We start from the raw sequence: 22,098 nt of genomic DNA, 5'->3' as shown, positions 1-22,098 counted from the left end.
GTCTACAAACTTACCCCGTTTTTTGAATAAATTCAAAATTTGTACTTAAAATCAGTGTTCCAGAAATCGCTAGACGTGTCAGGGCGGTGATGGTACCTTCGAGAGATTAATCGGCAAGTCGGAGATTAATCGGACCGATTAATCGGAAGAATATAAATATTATTTTTAATTTTTATAATTATATAATGATCAATATGTCAAATATTTGTTTGAAAAAAGAAATTAGAATGATATTAAACAATATCTACACATTTGACATGCGTTATGTACTAATTATTGAGTTTACAATATTAACTATATTTTAATTCACACTTTTAAATTAATTATAATATGTTATGTTAATTTTATATTTTAAGTGAGAAAGTAAATATATTTGATTACTTATTACTTATTACCAATACTTTATATTAGAAATTGACATGATATTGTGTGAAATTTTGAAATTAATGAATTAAATTATTAAAAGGTAAAAAATTTTTTTTTTTAATTATTTTCTGCCTAGACCGCCTAGGACCGATTTTTGACCGCCTAACCCGCCTATTCCCGATTTTTTGAAAAAACGTCTAAATCACCGCCTAGGTCCGAGTCAGGGCGTTTTACCACCGCCTAGCGCATAGGCCCCGCCTAGACCGATTTTTAGAACGCTGATTAAAATGCGTACATTTAACTCTTTTCGATCAATTCAATTTTTGTTTTTTACATGAAATTTTATTAATTTTTGGGTACAAAACTAAGACACCTGTATCGTATACAAGTGGAAACTAAACGGAAACTAAAAACCTAGCGAGCCGAACCGATAGTCTCGAAACAAACCAATCCTTGGACACACACAGTTAAGTTGTTGAATTGTAAGCAAAAATGGGAGATGCATACTGGAGATACGCTGAAGCAACCAGGCAACCCAATGGTCCTGGCCCTGCTCTTGCTCCGGTTCTTGGCAAACGCCCCCATCCTGAATATGGTACTCTCTCTCTCTCTCTCTCTCTCTCTCTCTCTCTCTCTCTCTCTCTCTCTCTCTCTCTCTCTCTCCCTCTCTCCCTCTCTCTCCCTCTCTCCCCCCCTCTCTCTCTCTCGCCCTCTCCCCCTCTCTCCCTCTCTCTCTCTCTCCCTCTCTCTCTCTCTCCCCGTCTCTCCCTCTCCCTCTCTCTCTCCCTCCCTCTCTCTCTGTCTCTCTCTATGTGTGTGTGTATTTATATGTAATCTTCATGTTTAATTTGCAGATCTTTATGTATTTTTGGGTTAATTGCATAAAGTTGCAAGCTTTTTTTATTCTGAGGGAGAAATAAACTAGGGCTTTGATTGTGAATTTCTGTAGTTCTTGTTTTAGGTCTAATTTGATAATTGAATGGTAAAATTTTAATTTTTTTAGCTATAATTGAGGGCTTTTGATATTTGTAATTGTAATTATTTGTTTAGTTTGTGTAAATTCATAGATCTGTATACAGGGTTTAATTGCTTAAAGTTGCAAGTTTTTTTTGTTGGAGATATAATGCTTTGTGTTAATTGTGAATGCTGTAATTCTTGTGATTTTATTTGTTCATAAAGTTGCACGCTTTTTCTATTGGAGATGTAAACTAGGGTTTTAATTGTGAATGCTGTACTATTTGTGACTTTGAGGAGTTGATTTGGTCATTTATCATGTTTGAATGGTCAAGGTTTGAATTTTTAGCTGCAAGTAAGGGCTGTCAATATATGTTTGTATAATTTTGTGTTGAATACTACTCCTATATAACAAAGGTCTGGATAGCGATTTCCTAGTAATTTTAGATGTCTAGGAGGTTTTGTGAGGCATGATAACTGAACTCTGAAAGTTGAATAGTTAGGCTGTGTATTCAGTTTTAATTTAATGATTGTTAATAGTCCATGGACTTTGTTGAATTCATAGATTATTTAGGGTGTGTTTGTATTGTGATGTGAATGAGGTGATGGGTATAGGAGGGAGTTGGATTGAGAAGGTAACTGGCTGACACGGGAGCAGTAAGGTACCCATTCCAATAAGACAATCTTAAACCAAACTGTCATATACATGGGATCGAGATTTCGTTTCCTATTAACTTTAAACTAAGGAGAAGAAGTAGAATCAATCAACGACACCTTTAACTATAAACCAAATGCTTACTTGATTTCGAGCAGAGTTAGACAGAGTTGAATTAAGTTTGTTAAATGTAAGAAGACTTGAACATAGTTTGATATTTTGTGTTTAGTCTATCAAAATTCAGTTGTGTCGACCTTGTAGCATATTACCAACCTGTTCCCTTATATTTATTGAGGCTGCGCCCTTTTTTTTAAAGAGGGGTTTTATGTTTTTAATTGCTAAATATGTTGCAGTTATTTTTGGATGCACCTGTTAAGACTATTTTGGTTTCTTTGTTTGTGGAAGATGATAACTTTTTTAACTGTTCTTTTGCTACTTTTTCCTGTAGATGTTTCCGCTGGCCATGACTTACCCAACTATTATGGTCGTGATGATGATAGGGTGGCACCCCGTGGTGTGAAAGAAGGGGATTCTCTTGGCGCATCCTACGATCGTTATCTTCGTGGCATGGTACTTATGTTTTTTCCATTACATTAATAAGCATTAACTTCAATATTTGATGTTGTATGTGTAGTTCTAATATACTCCTATGTGTACCAGCAAGTTGGTTCTTACACTAGAGGTGAACCTGCCAGAGTGATAAGTGGTGGACTAAGTAGTCGTCCCATTGATGATCCCCGCATTATGGGTATTGGGGCCTCAGATTTAGCAAAACACCAGGCGGTTGGAGTTGGAAGACCCGAGCATCCTCTACCTCCTGATGCTAGTCCCACATTGTATGTAGAAGGCTTACCTGCAAATTGTACTCGCAGGGAAGTAGCCCGTATCCTTGGTGGCTTGTAAAAGCATATGTTGTGCCTGTTTTTATTCTTTCTGTTTCTGTTTATGTTCCTTCACTCGGGATTGCAGATATATTTCGCCCTTTTGTAGGCTACAAAGAAGTCAGACTCGTGACAAAGGATTCAAGACATGTAAGAGCATATATCCGTGCATATGTATTAGATGTCATGCATGTATATGTATACTAGAGCACTCTGCTAAATACTTTTCTGTTATGCAGTCTGGGGGTGATCCGCTGGTGCTCTGCTTTGTTGATTTTGTGAGCCCAGCCCATGCAGCCACTGCCATGGATGCATTACAAGGTAAGCTTAATGTCTATATCATTGCAGCTTTGAGCCATAACGTACCTAATTTATCTATATTTGTTTATGATGTACCATTTCTCTTGCATGCAGTTTGTTACCTAGATTTTGCAAGGGTACACTGTTTAGCATTGTTCTTTAGTGACAGAACAAAGCAAACAATGATCATATTTCTTCCATGTTTTGATTGTTCTATAGTCACACATTGAACACGTTATTTAAGTAAAGATAGACAACAGTCAAAACAATAGATGTGGTAAATATTTGATCTTTTATGTGCATAATATTAATACATGTGCTTATGCTTATGATTTAGAATAGAAATGAGTTGAAGCATAGCCATATTTTATCAGCTTCATATACACCAACTAGTATTTTGTTTCCGAAGTTCCTCTAAGGTTTACCCACAAATATTTTACCAAGAGATCTCATAAAGTGATGCGTGGCAAGAAGTTTGATGGCAAATTATATAATGAGTGTAGTAATCATACCTTACTGGATTACCAACTTCAACATCAGCGAGTATGGAATAATTCAGCATCTGTGTAATTAATAATGGGAATGACACTTAATTACCATTTTCAAATTTTTAGTTTACAATTTTTCTCATGGAAAGTTAGCTAAGTTCTCTGGCATGAAGCTACATTGTATTTTCCCTGTCTCAGTGTTATACTATATTTTCTCTTTAGGAATGCCAGAGAATTGGCTTTTCACAATTATCTGATAGCAAATAGATATTATGAGAATTATGTTAGAACAAGAACTTATACATGTGTCGGAAGCAAGTATTTCTCATGTCTTTTCCTAAATAACAATTCAACGATTTTCCATGATTTCACCATTCTACAGTCGTATCTCATGAGACTTGGTGGCTCATATTTGTTTGACTAGTTTATGAAGATAATTTATATGCATATATATATATTTGCGCCTCTATGTTTTTTCTTGCAAGCAATCGACTCAGGGAATTGGATTAATTCGCCTTCCTTTCTAAATCCACCTCTTAGTACAAAGATATGGCTTTTCCTGATTTAACGAGTTCTTGTCGAGAGTTTTCATTCTGTTTGATGGGCCCTGCTGGGGAAGATGCATGATCAAAGCGAACATGCATAAAGTAGTCAATTGGCGTGCTTTATGGTTATGAACACAGGTTCTTGATGGAATAAAGCTTCTGTGTCGTATGATCTAATGGGCCCGTTTGCCCCAGGCATGCACCGGTCCTTTTCGTATAAATGTTGTAGGCTTACGAGGAATTCGTCTGTGGAAACTAGCTCTTAATTGCTTGTGTATTTACGCTGAATGTGATGATTCCACGTCTAGTAACCTTTTTGCTGATGACCATATTAGCCCTAGTTTTAAGGCGTAAAAGAAAGTCAAACTCAATTTTGCAGGTTATAGATTTGATGAGCATGACCGCGACTCTGTTAATTTAAGGCTGCAGTTTGCTCGCTATCCTGGTGCAAGGTCAGGTGGCGGGCATCGTGGAAGGCGTTGAATAATGCAGTTTGACAGGTGATAAAAATTATTCCACGCGTACGGCCGTTTGCTATTGATCGCCTTTAGGTTTTGTTGAAACTTGACCGTAAAACACGTTTAAACTAAACTGTGAAACGACTCTTCTGTGTAGGCCCACTCGAGTCCGGGGAGATTTACTATTAGGAGCGACATGACAACAGCGATTGTTGGGTCACTATTTTAGGACTGGCATGTTTCGTGTGGGTGCGTAATATTCGAGAGATGATGACTGCTCGAACAACGTTTTTTTAGTCCGTCTTCAGTTCTATCTTAGACATTGCAAGATTGCAGGCGTGTAAAATTTTTAATTAAAGAATGTTGTATGACATTTCGAAGTTCGTTGTCGTTTCCTATGTCTATCTTAATGAATTTATAACTTCGGAAATGGAATGGGTACTGTTATAAGAGTTCTTAACATATTTTGCCCTAGAACTCTGAAGTTCTATAGCGATGAATTCGTCTACTATAAATGTGATGCAACAACACTGGTAGATAGCTATAGTTGCTAATAAACCATTCCATATATATTAATTTAGAAATGTTATTGCAGTGAGTTTCATTAAACTTGGATAGTTTAAGATGCCACATGGGTTTTCTCGTCATTTTTTTCCCTTGATGCTCCATATATATATATAATATTTATGTATATATGTATATAAATTAATTAATATTTAAGTGGCCCCACCTTTTGGTAACATATCCGGGAGCAAACTTTTGTGTCTGTTGTTTGATGAGGTTCCTGCTGTTGTGGACGTATATTGGTGTTTTAGCACATTTTTCTTAAGATCACTGGTGCATGTTATTGTTTTTTTGTATCCTTGAACGCCAAACTCTTGCTTCTCACAATTACAATATCAACTACTTGACGTCTAACAAAAAAACTTATGGTTATTACCAATCTTTTAACTATGACGTATAAAGGCACTTGATATAAGACTTTAGGTTAAAATTTCGAGCATGCATTGCTAATATCAAGGTCTTGATAGGATTATTTATTTTTGATGCAATCAATTGCAACTTCAAGTTTGAAAGAACGAGTTAGGCCTAACAACAATGTGGCTTTCAAATATGAAGTTCTTGACTGGATTATCTGTGAATTACCTCGATCCGACTATATGACCAGACAAGGAGACTTTCTTACTTGAACTTGTTTTGCAAAGTGTTATATTTATCTGAAATTCTTACCCCACCAGTAGCCATCCTCAGACCTCGATACCAAGGGAGCTGTTGGGTATGCACTGACCTGCATTTGTGCATTAATTGTGTTGATAAACATAAAAGGTTGTGTTCCAAGTGTTAGCTATTTTACAGAACCCAGCGAATTATTAATTACATTTGGCTTGGATGTAATTTGGTCATTTTGCATATTGATGTGAAAAAGACCATGTCATCTGAATTTTGCGAATTCAAACGACTCTCCTGGTGTATACTGTATAGCCTGGGTCGCAAACGATTTCACATTTAGAGTCAATTGATGTTTTGCTGAGTCGAGAATTTACACATCTGAGTTCTGACTTGTTAGATTGAATGCCTGTTTAATGGCTAGAGGCAATTGTACTTGTAAACTAGAATTTTGTTCGAGCTATTTTTTTTTGGTTTTAGCAACTGAAGTAAAAATAAATAACATAAGAAACTTAAATGGAAGATAAACAACTGGTTGGCGAATGTGTTATTATGTTTTTTTTGTTACTTTTTGGTATGCAATGGTTCTTCCTGATGGCATGAAATTATATGCAATAGAATAGCAGTTCTCTCTTCTTTTTGAGCAAATTAAAGGTTAGAATTTCCATGTTCACTGAACATTAACTAGTACAAGGAAAACATATTTTGAGTATATAATCCCACATGACAATCACACAGTGAAATAAATGGAAATTTAATGTTAGAACATCAAGTTCTAAAAACAATTGGCAGATTTGGAAATACCAAATGTAGTATGTGAGTCTGTTTACATTCATACATTGTAAATTGTAAGATAATTGTTTGTGCATTCATACATAAGCAAACACGCTGGCAAGCAGGGGTGGATTTCTCTTTAACTCAACTAATCACGCGAGCGGGTACATAACATACATGCATATAACCACATATGATCTGAACAGCATCTTGGAGGCCTATGATGATTCTCTTGCAATGCTGAGGAAGATGTACCTCAGCATTTTATAATTGAGGCCAGAAAGAACATTACAGCCATGTTGCCATAGGTCGCGTATTGAATTTGAAAGAAGTTTTACGGAATCACAGGTCATGCATGATATTAGAATCTGCTCCTGGAGCTGGAAGCCACCGTGACTGTTTTAAGTCGTCCAGGAAGAGCAAGATGCTATATTGCTCACTTGAACAGAGATCATTCTGAAGCATGTGATGCTGGAAACAATTGGAGGATGCGAAACTTATTTGGAATTTGTACTTTGACTTGATAAATAATAGATATCTTCTTTCGTTAAGGTGTGAGTCGTAATTCTTTACATGGTATAAGTTTTATTTTCTAAATTATATCTATCCAAACTCGTAATAATCTAAAAGTAAAAAAAAATCTTTTATTTGTAAAAATCGATGAACAATTTTTCTAATTACAAAACTTGATTATTGTATATTCCCCTATGATTTTGTTTGTATTTTAATTATGGTGATAGCATTAGTGTGATGATTCATACGTTTTTTATACCCACAAAAGTTTGTTTGAAGGTAATTAAGTTGAATCCAATGTGATAAATTAATTTAATTTTCAAATTATTCGATATTTAAAATACATTTCAGTTTTGATAAATTTAATTATTCAATCATCCCAAGAACTAAAATATCTCACTTCTTTGTGTGTAATTTTGACTGGAACAAAATAATAATTTTATTTATATTTAACTCTTTAAATTAGACTACTCCATGCAAAACATTTGCAAGTTGCAACACATTCACCATTTGGAAATGTTAACCTGTAAAGTGGCCCATTTAAAGTATCTATTTCCACTTTCTAGAGGGATTAGACAATATTTGGGGTTTCTTAAATTTAACAGTTGTCCACTATCGCTTTCATTGGACTTTGCCATTTTGGTGTTAAGTATAGACAGCAATTTCGTACATAATTTACGAAAATGACACGAAAATAACGAGTTTGGGTTGTTATTTTTGGTATACGAATACAAAAAGCACGAACACGAAAGTACATGAACACGAAAATAGACAGATGAATTTAGTGTCGGCTTTTGGGTTTACCCTCAAGTACACGACACGAAACGAAAGTCCACGAAATAAATGAATATATAAATATATTTATCATAATTATATGAATACATATATTTTACGGGTTGAGTTCTATGGAGTCCACATTTTTGTCGGAGTCCTCGGAGTCCATCTACGTTCTGCAAATAAAATATCTTGTAAAACGTGTTATTTTGTAAAATATGTCACACAAATAGCATAACTTTAACAAAATCATGCAAATCTCATATATTTACAGTACAATATGTATGTTCTGCAATATGTTCTGCAACATGAACATTTATGTTCTGCAAACTAAACATGTTTTGTAGAATAATATATTTTTGTAATGTTCTGCTTGTAAAATGTATGCAATCTACAAGATTTTTAATAGAATAGTTATGTTTGTCGAAAAATAATATGTTTTGCAATATTTTAAACTATATTTTACTTGCAGAACATATATGGACTCCGAGGACTCCAATTAAAAGTGGACTCCATAGAACTTTACTCTATATTTTACAATAATATTTTACATATAAGTTTTACAAAAAATAGATACAAAATAGATTCAAATTTAGATTTCACAAGACTTGAACGTACTTGAATTTGTACGACTTATTGACTTAACACTCGACTACTAAAAACAAAATATTTAAATATAAATTAAATTTATCTTTATTTTTATTATTAATTTTAAATTACACGAAACACGACACGAAATGAAGGCACACGAACACGAAACGAAACATTAACAGTTCGATATTCATGACACGAGACACGAAACACGAAACGAACGAATTGTCGGCTCTGGTGCTAAATGCTAATGAACTTAAAAGAACAAGTATATAATTTCTTTCATACTCTGGTAGTACACATGGAAAGTATAAAGAATTGCTTGTGCCTTTTAACACTGGAGTACAAAAGAAATACTGCAAAATGTAAAAGATATACCAAGTTCTTAAACTTACCTATAAAAGAAAACAGTAACGACCCGTCATAAATTGTTAAAAAAATCTTCCCAGCAGTTGATGTTGTAGATGCTACAAGTTTCACGAGGCAGCCTATGCCCAAGAGCTGGACCAAATAGCATACCTCCGCAACCACTTCTTCCCAAACGCCAAAAATACGATAAATTGTTGGCACGACTAAATTGGACATAATGTTAGCTATATTTAGTTGTGCACCAGTTCATTTCTTGATTTTTTCATTGCTTAATCACTTTAAACTTTTTAAGAACTAAGCTTCAGTCAATGGTTCAGCCTCTGCATCCCTCTCTCTCATGGGTGACCAATCTTCTGTCTCTGCAGGATGTAAAGATATCTTAATTTCTGACGATAATATTAATAAACATATAGACAACATAACTGATTTCTCTCAATCTCTATCAGATCAATGGCATACATTTGTTTTTGCCAACTTACTCTCCATACAAAAAAACACTTGAACAAAGACAGATTGTATATAGTATATAAAGCTTTATATCAGGTCACCCAAAATGAGAACTTACTTGTCTTATCTGCAATAACTGCCAGCCTCCTTTGCAATATGGATGCCACGAAAAGAAAGATGGAGCACATGCCAAACATAACAGTGATAGGGAATGCATTGACCTTAAAACCCACATGAAACACATTTTACAAAAGATATCAGAAAGTGTAGAGAAGCTGTGTTCAGATAATTTCAAAGGTTTTGACATTTAGGATTCTGGGGGACAGAAAACAGAGAAAGCATGAAAAGATTAATGTGGTCATAACACAGGCCACAATATTTTAAGCAAGATTGATGAATAAAATTCCAGAAACATACATTATACAGCACAATGCACACAAATATGTTGAGAGGAATGCGGAAGAAGTTCATGATGGTGCTTCTAGCCTCTTCAGGGATGTATTGGGATCTCATCTTCATTATAGATGGCCAAAAGATACCCACACAAGCCTCAAAAGTACAAAAGCCAAGAAGCTGAAGACAACCAGCAAATGAAATACTTCCTTTTTCTTCAGAAGGAGGTACCAAGAACTGTTTAAATCAAAGCAGCAATTATATATGTCAGGGTCCAACATCTAAAACTAAAAGGAAAATAGACAAAAAAAATGAATGACTATACCGAAGTCAAAATGGGAAGCGTCAGAGAGGCAGCAGAAACCACAAATACAATCTGCATGTAGCCCTCAACTTTAAGTGATGAGCGAGCCATTAGGCGAGACGCAAATGAACTTCCAAGCATTGAAGCCAACATGAAGGTGGCGAAAATAAAACCATGGGGAATTTCCTCATCATTTGGACTTAAAGCAGGAGTCCAAAGAAACACAAAAGTATACATCGAGCCTTCAAACAGTGATTGTATAGCACCCAACAAAGCAATCTTTTCATCTGACCCAAAAAGACCACTCTGATAAGTGTCGAGTACAAGTGACATATATAGGACAAATAATTAGAAACACGGCGATAACGCAATTTATTTATTGCTAAATGCTAATGTTATTTTAGTTATGGACATTAATGCCCTAAGAATCTAAACTTATACCCTTCTGTCCCACCCAATTGTAAACATTTGGGTTGGGCACGGAGCTTAGGAGAAGTCAAGAAAAGAGAAGAAATTGTGGGCATGTTAGCAGGACTTACTAAAATTAGTGAAGTAACATATGAATTTGTGGGAAATGTAAAGAAATGGACGGGACATCCCAAAAAAGGGAAGTGTTAAGATATAAAGGAACAGAGGGAGTATACAGTAAGTGAAATTCATAGTCCAATCTCAGAACAAAAATTGCATGCCAAGACATCAATATAAACAAAGAAAGATAATACTTTTTCTTAGCTGTGTTGAATACTCATGAATATATAATTGGTCCAAGATACTTAATGGATAGATTTGAATTGATAAAATTAGTTATCTATCTATTACTTACTGCGTAGTCTCCAAGGACTAAGAGACCAACATAGTATGCAAAGTAAGTAAAGAAAACTTTAGAATTAAGAAACAGAGACCATGATTCACAAGCCATAAACCCATAATACACACCTGAAGCAATAGCCACAGCAGCGCCCTTGAATTGTGTAAGCAAGTCCTTGCTCTCTGAAGGGTCACCATAATTCTCCGTCCAGGATGACATTATAATGGCCATACCAATTGCTAGAAAGCATGCAGCAGCATCAAATGGTGCCACAGGTCCAAGACTTAAAGAATCAACAAGCATATTTCCAAATAACCCAGAGATTATAGCAACAAGACCATTTCCAAGAAATATTGCCTTGGAGAATGTTAGTGAGAGCCATTGCTGATCAAAATTTCTCTACAGACACAAAATGAAAGAGAAATCAATGATTTACTTAATACTACCGACTACAGATAAGCTAGTTCTTACACAAGATATTTTTTCAACATTAAACAGTTTAGAAAAGCATATGAAGAGAATGCGCAAACATGGTCCATTAGAGGTATCAGTCCATCGATAAGTACCAGAAACTACACATAAATTTAGCAAGAATTTTTTTTACTGCACATAATGTCACCGGTCATGCACCATAACAAACATTAGTTCACAGATATATGATTACTTTTTTTTTAAGAAACATTCCCCGATCTTCATAAATTTTAGCAGTATCAAATCAATCAGCTGGAAAAAGCAGCTCCAAGGAAGCATAAAGCAAATTTTGTATATAAAGAAGACACGGGCTGATAAGTCCCTTGTGAAAGTCACAAAATATCTTAACATCCTATCAAAGTGTTTATACATGGCCCTAATACGTATTGACAGCATCATACCATAGCCACATAGAGTAAGGAGTCAAAAGCATATTAAATCCTTTTACTCAAACAAGTCAACGAAATGGTTCTCAACAGATCAATGTCTTAACTGTGCATTTAAATTTCGGAAGCAGCAGTAGAATTTGTAATATCTTAAACACTATGTACCTTATTGTGCTCAGCCACAAGCCATGACTCAAATGCTGAAAATAGAAGGGATGTCGCAATACCACCCAATATGCGACCCAACATCAGGACTTTATAGTGAGGAGAATGCTTAGTAATGCAGCTCAGTATGTAAGTAATGCAGTAAGTTACACATGCACGTTTCCTACCCCTGTAATAATTTTTTTGACCAGACAAAAAAAAGCAATAATGAGAAATTCCATCTCACACATCTATCTCTACTAAAATTCTGAAGGAGAGGGACTCACGTTTTATCTGCTAGAGATCCGACAATTGTACCAAACAACATGGAGGATCCAAAACCAGCAATAAAGAGCTGTCCAATATCTCCCTTACCATAACCATACGTTGTGTAAAGGTAGTACACATATGGTCCCTGCAACCAATCACCAGCTGTCGCCACATAAAAACAAAAGTATTAAACGAATTGAAAGAAAACAACTACCATAAATAACTAGCTACTGCAATTAAAAGAACTGCATCAGCAATTACAACAAAATACCAAAACCGAACACATCCCCTGTGTTTACTTTAATGATCATTAATAACATATAGACAAGAACATAAAACTAACTTCATTAATATCACAGTTCCTTGTCACCATCAAACAAAACCAAACATCATGTCAAAATGGCATGATCATTAATTAAACGATAATTAACCGATTCAAGCTCAGCATGATTCCACTAAATCACGGGAAATAACTCCTTCCATTTCAACACATAAATAATCTATCACATACACTAAAAGGCCAAACCGGGGAAAAATTAATCCCTAGCAGCATAAACTAGAAGAAGTAGAAAGTTTAAGTGTGCGTAAATATTAATATTTCTCTAACTGATCTCACGGAAATCTTCAAAATAAATTTAAGGTACTGATCGAATCAATTCTATTGATCGACATTTTAATCAAACTAAATCCGCATAATTACTAACAGAATTCAACTTTATCGACATTATAATTCAACGAAATCCGCATAATTACAACCAGATCTAGTATCAATTCTACATAAAAAACACGATCATACATAGATCCATCAAATTAAACACGAATCGAACATCGAAAACAGCAAAATTCGCAAAAATTAAATAATCAAACACAATGCAGGCATTAAAACAACAGATCTAAACACAACAAATTGAAGAAGATGCGAGGAGGAGGATAATCACCCATCATAAGAGAATAAACAACGAGATAATTATTTTTGAACGAATTAAAAGGCTGAGAAGTGTTGATTCGATCCTTATTGCTCTTGCTTAGCTCTGTAATCGCCACTATTGTCCCCAACACACCAAACACCATGTAATAAAACGCCTCCATCCTCTGTTCGTCTCAGAGAGAGAGATGAGAGAGAGAGAGAGAGATGGGAGTGAGAGAGATTGAGAGAGATGGGAGAGAGAGAGAGAGATTGAGAGAGATGTGTGTGAGAGAGAGAGGTGGTGTGATGAGTATCTATATAATGGAAATATAGATACAGGGAGAGGTGTGTGTATAATTGAAATGAACAAATGGCGTGACACTGGAGTGATATGGTACTAGTGTTAATTTGGAGAGATTGAGGGATGAGAGAGAGGTTTAATTAGGGCCGTTGGATTGGGGAGGATTGACACGTGGCAGGATTATAGTGTCGGTGTGGATATGGCGGGTGGAGTGATGAAAGTTTCAGTGCAATCACAGCTTATAATAGCTCAATGGAATTTATTCATTAGTAGATTAGAGATTTTTTCGAAAATATAATTGTTATTTTTTTTTCAAAAATAAAATTTTGTATAAGTTAATTTTAAAAATTACAATTTGTTTAAGTTTTAGTTTTAAAGGTACGAGAGGAGAATTTATGATCATGACTCCTGAGTCAGAGTATGTCGCTCAAATGCGGTTTATCTTGGTTCACGTGATTTGCAGGTTATTGCGTGAAGTCGTGAGGTTTACCCGCTGCACATCCGAAGGATAGCGGCTGCAGGTGCTCTACGATTAAAAAAAGATTGATTCGCTAAGAAACAAAAATACAACCAAGTGAAGTAAAAATTTGAAATTAATTTGTATATTAGATTGCAGAATCCGCAAATCGAATTCTGAAAATCAAACTCGAAAACAGAACTTTTAAATATAATTTTAAAAATGGTGCTAGTATTAATTTTGAAAAAAACTTTAATGATATAGGTATTCCTTGCTCTATTTTAAAAATTACCGATTTTATCTATTAATCATCCGATTAATCATTCTTGCCGATTCGATTTTTTAATCCGATTAATCACTGTAATTTTTTCTTAAATTTATATATTTAGTTTAATAAATTAATTATTATTATATGTTATTACATCCGATTAATGTTCCGATTAATCACCGATTATCCAATTAATTATTAAAAGGTTACTATACTGAATAATGCCGATTTCTGTTTTTTAGAACAATGATTCCATATAATTTTCCTTATAACTATTTTTAAAAAAAAAAAATCAAATTAAGGGCAAAGTATTTAGTTTTTCCTTAACTATTATTTCTTCCCATAAATTTTTTATAAATTCTGAGTCTGACATTTTATTATTTGTTGATTCGCTTCTTCCAACCATATCCAACATCTATCCAAACGACATGGGGGGAAACCTCTGCATCACCGTCAATTTGTGAATCCATTGACTAATGCAAATCTACCAACACTAATAATCTAAAATATTACCCAAGTTGGATGCTTCTTTAATCTATTTGACTACTATTAACAATTATATAAAATACATTATATTAAAATGCATGAAACAACCTTAACACTAATTGGGATCCCACTACTCACCAATTACAACCCCATCTCTGATCCGATTCCTCAGTCTGCAGAGCAAATGACTACTATTTTTTTAAACACAAGAATCTTAAGATGAACTTTTGGTTTTATCAAATCTATGCAGAAGTTCTGAATTCATATTAAGAGCACTTAATAGTGCAAGGTATTTGAAATCCGTTTTGGAAGCTCTAGCATTGCTCGTTCTCCTCATCCCATGGACCGCTATGTGACTTTTGGCCAAATATTGTAATGGCATTTGAACTACACAAATTAGCACCAAGGTTTGACATATAAACATGACATAGTATAAGAATGTCAAAGATGCTGGCCACATTCTATCGTAGAAAATCCGTGGCCGCAGCCCTACAGGTACGTAGTGGGTAAATTTCCTGTAAATCACGTGAAACAAGATAAACCGCACTTAAGCGATATGCTCTGATTCAAGGGGCATAATCATAAATTCTCCTTCCGAAAAATTCGAACATGTGACCGAGAAAATAATTATCCCCAGAGCCACCCTTGCGGGCCTATTAGATTAAATTTTGCAGATGACCAAACAAAGTATGAGCAAACACTTGAATTTAGCACACTGGAAACTAATAGCTGCTATTCAGAAATTATTATCCATACAATTATATTACATCTATAAAGATTTAGCATTCTTAAAACATAGTTACAAATGGCCTACATTCAGCTACCCATAAACGACCAAGTAAAAATTCAGAACATGTGTGCTAACAAGCATTAACATAGTGTTGTAATCACTACTAAATATGCAAAACAGAACACCCCACTACCAAGAATAAAACCATGTACGTGATGCTTTACCTACTCCATCATCAGCTACGACACGACGGTAAACATTCAAGTAATGTCAAACCACAAACAAAATTACTACCTTCAGCATAGACCATCTATGGTACTCGCACAAATACATACTGCTGCAGAAGTTTCGTATTAGAAGTACATAATATGTAACCATTAGACGCAATTCAATTGCAGTCCTAACTTCAGTCGTAACAGATCCATAGCACATCTACGTTACTTGCACAAATACATATAACTGCAAATGTTTCGTATAAGAAGTCGTGATGAAAGTTCATATTTCAGTTTCATATCACAAAAGCTGACCAGTCCACTTATCAAAAAAAAAAACTGACCAGTTCGTATGTAGAAAGCTATGCAAGCATAGGTTGTTACTTGTAAATAAAAACTGACAATCTTTGACATAATTTTACTTTAAAATGCAACAATATTTAACTGATAACGTGTCAACCCTTTCAAGGTGTTCAGAATTCATATATGGAAGATAATAGAGTACACTTCATGCAGATATATTTACAAAACTCATAATGTCTGGCACCAGACATTTAAAACTCTTTCCTGAATTGTTGTTAGACTCCGATCTTAGCCGTTCCAAATACAAGCAAAGATAAAAAACCTCAGAGATCTTGGTCCTCCGTCTGAATATTTAGAACTTGGGACATCATAAGCTTGGATAGCTCACTAATTGCAGCTCGCACTCTATTATCATCCGGCTCACTATTGCCTGACCATCCTGGCAATTGTGAACTCGCCCTTGTGTATTCACTAGCAGCAGCCTTTGTCTTTCTTTTTGTCGCAAGAACATTCTCAAGATCTGATTGTGATAATAGCCTGGGTTCCTGAAAATACAAGACATATAATGAAGACTCGTCAAGACGAATATGGGAAGAAGAAACAATAAACTTATTGTACATTTCCCCCTTTAACATTCTGCAAATACTTAAGACTCGAAAAAGAGGAACATGGGCAAGAAAAAACAATAAACTTATCGAACATTTCCCTCTCCAACATATAAAAAAATAACAGAATAAACCTTCACGAACAATTGTATGAATTGGCCAAATTCAAAAGAGTATACTTTACAACATTAACAATTCAACAACACCCTACACAATGACACCCTACGCAATGAGGACAGTTCCCAGAGGGTTGCATCTCAGTCTTGGACACATTCGGGTATGTGTTGGACACTGCCACTCCTATGTACTCCTGGTCACATCCCTGACAAACTGTATAATTCTCTTTAGTGTATAACAGTGTTGGACTAGCTTGGACAATAGATATCTCCAACCTGGACAATCTAACTTTTACAATCCTATTTCTAAGTACAAGTGAACAAATCATATGAAGTCGCTGCCTCATCGATCACCATTTTTTATATTAACGTGCAACCTAATATACCTTTATTATTAATTTATTATCAATTATCAATACTTATTTGGTACTGTACCAAGGTAATCTTTGTAACCTACAATAGTTCTGGAACAACACCAAATCTCTAAGTGTACCAACTTAATCTACTATACGATTTAGCTGCTTTAGGACTTCAAGTGCTAAATATTATATTGAATGATTACACAGAGGTAGGTGGAAATTCCTAAACAGCATATTTTCCAAAGAATGTCAAGGCTTCTACAGTCGTCCGTCATTAGATTTTTTGTAAGTAACTAGTGGTTCTGTATATCAGTTTGAAATGAATCCATGGGGAATTCAGTCTACTTGACCTGCTAGGCTACTACCAGTCAGAAAAGTTAACAATCAGTGCTTCAGAAAGCTACATTTATTGTAGTATATCATTAATGAAATTATTCCTTTATAATCAGAGAAGTAATATATGAGAAAAGAATACAGACCGAAGGTTCCAGTCCCCTCTTTTCAGCATTAAGAAGGTCCCTGATGGGAATATAGGCTGCCTGCTTGCAAAGCTCAAGAAGATCTGAGCCACTGTACCCATCACATAAACCAGCTATGTGGTCAAAGTCAATTGAACTCTCCACCCTTTCCCCCTTCAAGATAACCTTTAGTATTTCAACTCTACCCCTGCGATCGGGTAATCCAATTTTAAAAGCCAGAGGGAGACGTCTAAGTATTGCTTCATCAAGCTCTGATGGACGATTGGTGGCGGCAAGAACCATCACTCTTGCATTTTCTACATCAATATATCAGAAATAAGTAAAAAAAGTAAAATTTATCTTTAAAAACTGCAAAAATTCTACCAATTATATTGACCCTGATCCGCAGCTGCTAAACACAGTTATGATATGGAAATTAGAAAGAGAAACTGTGAGATCAACTTTAAATTAGGGTATAAGAATAATAAAGATGAAGGGAACATACGATCAGTGGTGAAGCCATCCCATAAAGCCATAAACTCTGTCTTCATGTTTGTTAATGCTTCATGGTCACTAGAACGGCGCTGACCCAAAAAGCTGTCGACCTCATCAATGAAGATAATAGCAGGCTGGAGTTTATGGGCCAAACTAAATACAGCAGCCACTGCAATTTTTTTTTATTAAATCAAACAACTTTAACATAAACGTGTTGGGACTACAACACAAGAAAGGATAAATTTAATGTACAGGATACAAAGCCCTTACAGACTACTGCAAAATTGCAGACCAACGGTAATTCTTTTAAAGGGATTTATTAAAAAAAATTAATAATCAAAATTTAAGTCAAGTCTGACTCATATGAAAAACTATAATTCTCCTAACCATCCAAGCTGCTACTATACAAAACACGGACAGAAGTCCTTAGACCGAAAGCTAAGTAGAGGTATCAGCAAAAAAGAGGTTCTAGAACTAAATAGTCGGAAAATAAAACTGGTCAATGCAAAAGACAACATAAAAATCACAACCTGATAGAATTTATATTTTAGAATACATGTCCCATCAAAGACTAAATTAGAAGAAACAATTAATAAAGATCCAAGGACTAGAGCAAAAAATCTCACCAAGTTTCTGTGCATCACCGAACCACTTGCTCATTAAATTTGCTATCCTTACATTAATGAAAACTGCCCCCGACTCTTTTGCAATAGCTTTTGCGAGCATAGTCTTCCCTGTGCCAGGAGGTCCATATAACAAAACACCTTTTTGAGGACTAAGGAGTTTCCCACCTGAAAAAAGTTCCGGTCTACAAAGTGGGAGAATAACCATTTCGTGCAGTGACTGCTTAATGCTTTCCAGCCCTCCAATTGAATCAAATTCCACATCGATGTGATCAGGATTAATAACATCACAAGCTATTACATCCTGTAAGGCAATATTTGACAAGTTAAACATTAGGATTACATGGATCTCTAAACCAACAAAGGCCTCTTGCTCTGGGTCTCTCACACTTGTCCCACTTTACAGGAGGCAGATGCTGAACTAGAAATATGATAAATAAATTCTAGGAAACGATGAAAAAATATTTTTATAATATAACTTGATGAAACTGTAGAACAATGCTCTAACATGCATGGTGCATTCCATTTATCCTATACTCAGAACCATTAACACATAATAAAAGGCATACACATATAGCACACCAATAAAACAAACTACCTGAACGTTCTTCATTTTCTTAAACTAAATTTAACATATAACTAACATTCTCATTATAGCATCTCAAGAACCTTCCCTTGTTCCATAGTTTGACATCGAAGCACACATTTAGTTTATTCCAAATATTCACAAGCACAGTAATTCATAGCTTAACACATATAATGCCACCACTACAAACCTTTATCCAACCTAGTTTAACAAGTACATCTCAAATTGCATAGTAAATTAAACCATTATACATTATACACAATCTAGATTACCAAACTACGCAATAACAGTAAATACAGTTTGAGTTCTCCAACTACAAGAAATAGTCCAATTGATAATAATTTACCCTACTAAAAATTTAAAACATAACTTACCTATTACCAAATTATAAAACACGAAAACTCGAACTAACTTTTTCAAAAAAAAAAAAATACTCGAACTAACTTAAAAACCAAATTGTAAAATTCAACACCACTACAACCAATAACACCCAATACATCAATCCAACACATACAATTAAACATATACAACAAAATGTCCAACACAATAATTTACTGGGGGCTGTAATAAAAAGGACATAAAGATAGATGTACCTCGTAGGTATTGGTCTGAATGAGAGGTCTACCAAGACGCTTAGCAATCTCTTTCTTGGCTTCGAGAGCCTTCTTAGAAGCTTCTCGATTAGGGTCAAGCAGACGTAGACCAAAAAATAAAACCAAACAACTACAGGCGGCGCTGGCAGCGTACAGTATCAGTTCTTGTAATAACTTCGTCTCTTCGCCCTTCCCCCTCATCTTCTTCTTAGATATTAATATTTTTGATGGGGGTTTTCAGGGTTTTGCACGAACTGGAGTTTGTGTTCGTGTGATATCTATGGGTGTCGTGTAAGAATGTTTTATGTAATCTAAAATGGTCGAGAAAACCTAGAACTGCAATGTTTAAGATAATATGCGATTAAAAGACTCCCTTTTTTAATATGCGATCAAACCTCTTTCCCTCTCCCATCTCCGCTTTTATTTATCTATTATTTTTTTCAATAAAATCAAGATCTAATCACTTTCGGGTTAGATCTTATCGAGTATCTTGTTATCAAATTTGTTAGTCGTGCCCATCTTTTGGGATGTTAGTGTTTTATGTCGTGATGTTCTTCTGTCATTTGTTACCGGTTTCGGTAGTCATTCTGAAAAGGATTTATATGATATCTTTGGGATCTAGGACGGTGGTGGATACCGCAAAAACTTACCTTTCACAACAGAAAAGTGTTCGTATTTTAGGGGTCTTTGTTACTCTAATATCAGTTGATATAACTAATAATTTTGAACATTGGGCTACAGATGGTGCTTATGTGAAGGACAATTGTGTTATTACTAGTTTCAGAATTGATGTAGATTGGATTACAGGAGATGTCATTGTAATACTTTTTAGTTTAAAGAATTTGAATATTCTACGTGTTAAACAATCTGAAAACAAAACAGTTATTTGGTTAGCTTGATTTTTGTTTCACAATCAGGTTGAGGTTGACAGTTCGGGGATTTGTCCCGGCTGGGGTTCAATATTTTAATGAAATTTTCACTTTATTCGTCAAAAAAAGACTCCCTTTTTCATTACTATTAATGTTTTACATTGAATTTAAATCTTATTATTATTATTATTATTTGACTCCTTTTTATGATCGGAGTTTAACGTTAACAAATATTTTTCATTTGACAAAAATTTGCAACGACACAAATTAAATTTCTTTCGAAATAAGATTGTAAATAAAATTAGGAGCATTATAATATAATTTCATAAAATTAATTCTATACTATAATATAATAATTGAAATGGTGTATATTTCGGTTCAACGATTATCCCCTTATTTTGGTTATTAAAAATAAAAATAAATACTGTTATAAATATGTTAAACTACTAAATTTCTAAATTACTAGATATAGTCTCCCTATATTTTAGTTCAACGTTATACCCTTATTTTGGTTATTAAAAATAAAAATAAATAGTTTTATACACATGCTAAATTACTAAATTTCTAAATTACTAGATATAGTCTTTTTATCACGCTAAACTATTACGACCAAAACTTATCCTACTACACTACGTGTTGAAGCCCAAAACCCATTTCCTTTACTAATTATTGTAGTTAGTCCAGTCCATTATGATTCAGTCAATTATTGTGCACATGATCCCAAAATGATTTAGGGGAATGTAGCTGTTATTTTATTTGTTTTAAGGTTGTTAGTTGGTAGTATTGTCTGCTAGTCTAGATGCCAAAAGGCTAGTACTTAGAGATATAGAATTCATATCATATTTCAAGTTTTTTTATTAATCTAATATTTATATCGCAGTAAATTAAGAATTAATAAATTATAAAGGGAATAATCGATAGAACATAAACATTAATTATCCAGTGTCTTAAACTAAAACATTATAGTGTTATCTCTATGGTTCAAACACTAACAATCTTCCACTTGCACTAGAGCCAATCACCCATGTATCTAATACTCATGAAACTAGTATGACCATTGTGCTTCTTCTGCGACAAAACATTAGTCAGTGGGTCTGCAACATTATCATTACTATGCACTTTACATTTATATCTCCTTGATAATTAATCTTTTAATAAGGTTATATCGCCTAAGGACATGCCTGTTAAGTGGCATTTATGTCCACTTAGAACGCTTCATAAACGCTCGAATTGGTGTTTTGTACTCAAGATTGTTTGTGTTTTTGATGTGTTTTTGTGGTATTTTGCATTTCAGGGCATAATCGGAAACATGAATGGTTTTACATTGTTCTTATGCTAGAAGAGTGTTAGGATGGAGCCTCGGTTGATTTTGCGAAAGATGCCACCAGTTGCAGTCAAGAAAAGAAGAAATTTCCAGTTTTTCCAGAAGCTCGGTGTAATATCCCATATTTTCAGATATTATTATTATTATTATTTGGAGTTGTTTATGTGATTTTTATGTGAATTTTAGGGAATTATATGATAAGTGGAATTGATGTTTGGATGTTTCTATATGATATTCTTTGAGTATACTAATTTTATATGTGCAGAATAAAATATAGATAATTATGGTATTTTTCTGGTAATTTTTGGATTGATATATGATTTTGTAAAGAAGTTATAGATTTAATAA

At 34.4% G+C, this 22,098-nt stretch overlaps 3 protein-coding genes across 8 annotated transcripts; 1 reads left to right on the top strand and 2 right to left on the bottom strand.

Moving 5' to 3' along the window:
- Window positions 1-750: 750 nt before the first annotated feature.
- On the top strand, window positions 751-7,185 carry LOC141721549 (RNA-binding protein 1-like). Of its 6 annotated transcripts, XM_074524498.1 has the most exons (7): window positions 754-961; window positions 2,424-2,545; window positions 2,636-2,858; window positions 2,945-3,006; window positions 3,096-3,177; window positions 4,569-4,689; window positions 4,805-5,124. In XM_074524498.1, exons 1-6 carry the CDS (start codon window positions 859-861, stop codon window positions 4,670-4,672), a joined length of 696 nt encoding a protein of 231 aa, XP_074380599.1. In that variant the 5' UTR covers window positions 754-858; the 3' UTR covers window positions 4,673-4,689; window positions 4,805-5,124. The 6 variants fall into 6 exon arrangements, with proteins under 6 accessions (XP_074380597.1, XP_074380598.1, XP_074380602.1 ...); XM_074524496.1 differs by lacking the exons at window positions 4,569-4,689; window positions 4,805-5,124 and adding an exon at window positions 6,695-6,873 and having other exon boundaries at window positions 751-961; XM_074524497.1 differs by lacking the exons at window positions 4,569-4,689; window positions 4,805-5,124 and adding an exon at window positions 3,271-4,561 and having other exon boundaries at window positions 751-961.
- A 1,532-nt stretch (window positions 7,186-8,717) lies between these two features.
- Window positions 8,718-13,347, bottom strand: LOC141721548 (uncharacterized). The gene is made up of 8 exons (XM_074524495.1): window positions 12,997-13,347; window positions 12,076-12,220; window positions 11,810-11,978; window positions 10,916-11,186; window positions 10,001-10,266; window positions 9,700-9,912; window positions 9,401-9,503; window positions 8,718-9,194 (listed from the first exon to the last, which is right to left on the bottom strand). Exons 1-8 carry the CDS (start codon window positions 13,145-13,147, stop codon window positions 9,130-9,132), a joined length of 1,383 nt encoding a protein of 460 aa, XP_074380596.1. The 5' UTR covers window positions 13,148-13,347; the 3' UTR covers window positions 8,718-9,129.
- Window positions 13,348-15,825: 2,478 nt separating this feature from the next.
- LOC141721547 (uncharacterized) lies at window positions 15,826-19,942 on the bottom strand. Its single transcript, XM_074524494.1, has 5 exons — window positions 19,558-19,942; window positions 18,382-18,682; window positions 17,766-17,924; window positions 17,282-17,577; window positions 15,826-16,267 (listed from the first exon to the last, which is right to left on the bottom strand). Exons 1-5 carry the CDS (start codon window positions 19,756-19,758, stop codon window positions 16,046-16,048), a joined length of 1,179 nt encoding a protein of 392 aa, XP_074380595.1. The 5' UTR covers window positions 19,759-19,942; the 3' UTR covers window positions 15,826-16,045.
- Between the last annotated feature and the right edge of the window lie 2,156 nt (window positions 19,943-22,098).

Source organism: Apium graveolens, chromosome 4, assembly GCF_009905375.1.
Source record: "Apium graveolens cultivar Ventura chromosome 4, ASM990537v1, whole genome shotgun sequence".
Lineage (NCBI taxonomy): Eukaryota > Viridiplantae > Streptophyta > Magnoliopsida > Apiales > Apiaceae > Apium > Apium graveolens.
This window is presented reverse-complemented; position numbering and strand designations above follow the sequence as displayed.